The following is an 883-nucleotide window of genomic DNA, read 5'->3' as shown; positions in this document are numbered from 1 at the left end:
TTGGCGCAGGGGCCTCCTGGTGGGGCAAGGGGCAGCTGGGCACCTCATCTCCTGCTGCACAGCGGGGCCTCGCCAGGGGGAGACATCACCCAGCCTGCCCCCCGCGAACCCCTTCCTGACTCGGGGGTTGGTCTGCTGCCCCTGCCGCCGTCCTAGGTCTTCCAAGCTCCCCCCGAGGGGACCCGGCTGTGTGTGGTGGCCACCAACGTGGCCGAGACGTCCCTCACCATCCCGGGCATCAAGTACGTGGTGGACTGCGGGAAGGTCAAGAAGCGGCATTACGACCGCGTGACCGGCGTGTCCTCCTTCCGGATCACCTGGGTCTCCCAGGCCTCCGCCGACCAGCGGGCAGGCCGAGCCGGACGGACGGAGCCCGGGCACTGCTACAGGTGCGGCCACTGGGAGCAGGAGAAGGGGGTCCCACGTCCCGTTTCCCGCCTGTCCCCTCCCCCCACCCCTCTCTATAACCAACCAACCAGTCGGTAGAATCTCCCGCCCGTTTTACAGCTGAGTTGAATGAGGCAGGAACAGGCGGGCCCTGGGTGTGTTGATATTAATATTATCCAGATCATTTCTAATTCACGAAGTGCTTTTGTACACACTTTCTCACTTTATACCAAACCTTCCCACAAAAGTACTCCTCCGCGGTGTTCAGTGACTTCGAGCCGTTCCCGCCGCCCGAGATCACCCGGCGGCCGGTGGAGGACCTGGTCCTGCAGATGAAAGCGCTCAACATTGAGAGGGTCGTCAACTTCCCCTTCCCGACGCCGCCCTCCGTGGAGGCCCTGCTGGCCGCCGAGGAGCTGCTGGTCGCGCTGGGGGCCCTGCAGGCGCCCCCGAAAACAGAGAGGTAGCGGGGAGCCGGGAGCCCCGCCCCCGCGCG

The 883-nt window shown here is 65.2% G+C and overlaps 1 protein-coding gene across 1 annotated transcript in view; it reads left to right on the top strand.

Moving 5' to 3' along the window:
* The window catches only part of DHX37 (DEAH-box helicase 37), a 14137-nt gene that overhangs the window by 8911 nt on the left and 4343 nt on the right, over window positions 1–883 (top strand). Inside the window, exons 12-14 of the mRNA XM_015567219.1 lie at window positions 10–71; window positions 157–393; window positions 636–850. Coding sequence (XP_015422705.1) covers window positions 10–71; window positions 157–393; window positions 636–850 — 514 coding nt within the window. The remainder of the gene's footprint in view (window positions 1–9; window positions 72–156; window positions 394–635; window positions 851–883) is intronic.

This window comes from Myotis davidii, unplaced genomic scaffold (assembly GCF_000327345.1).
Source record: "Myotis davidii unplaced genomic scaffold, ASM32734v1 scaffold43, whole genome shotgun sequence".
Classification (NCBI taxonomy): Eukaryota; Metazoa; Chordata; class Mammalia; order Chiroptera; family Vespertilionidae; genus Myotis; species Myotis davidii.
Note: the sequence above shows the minus strand (reverse complement) of the source record. Positions and strands in the feature narration are given on the sequence as shown.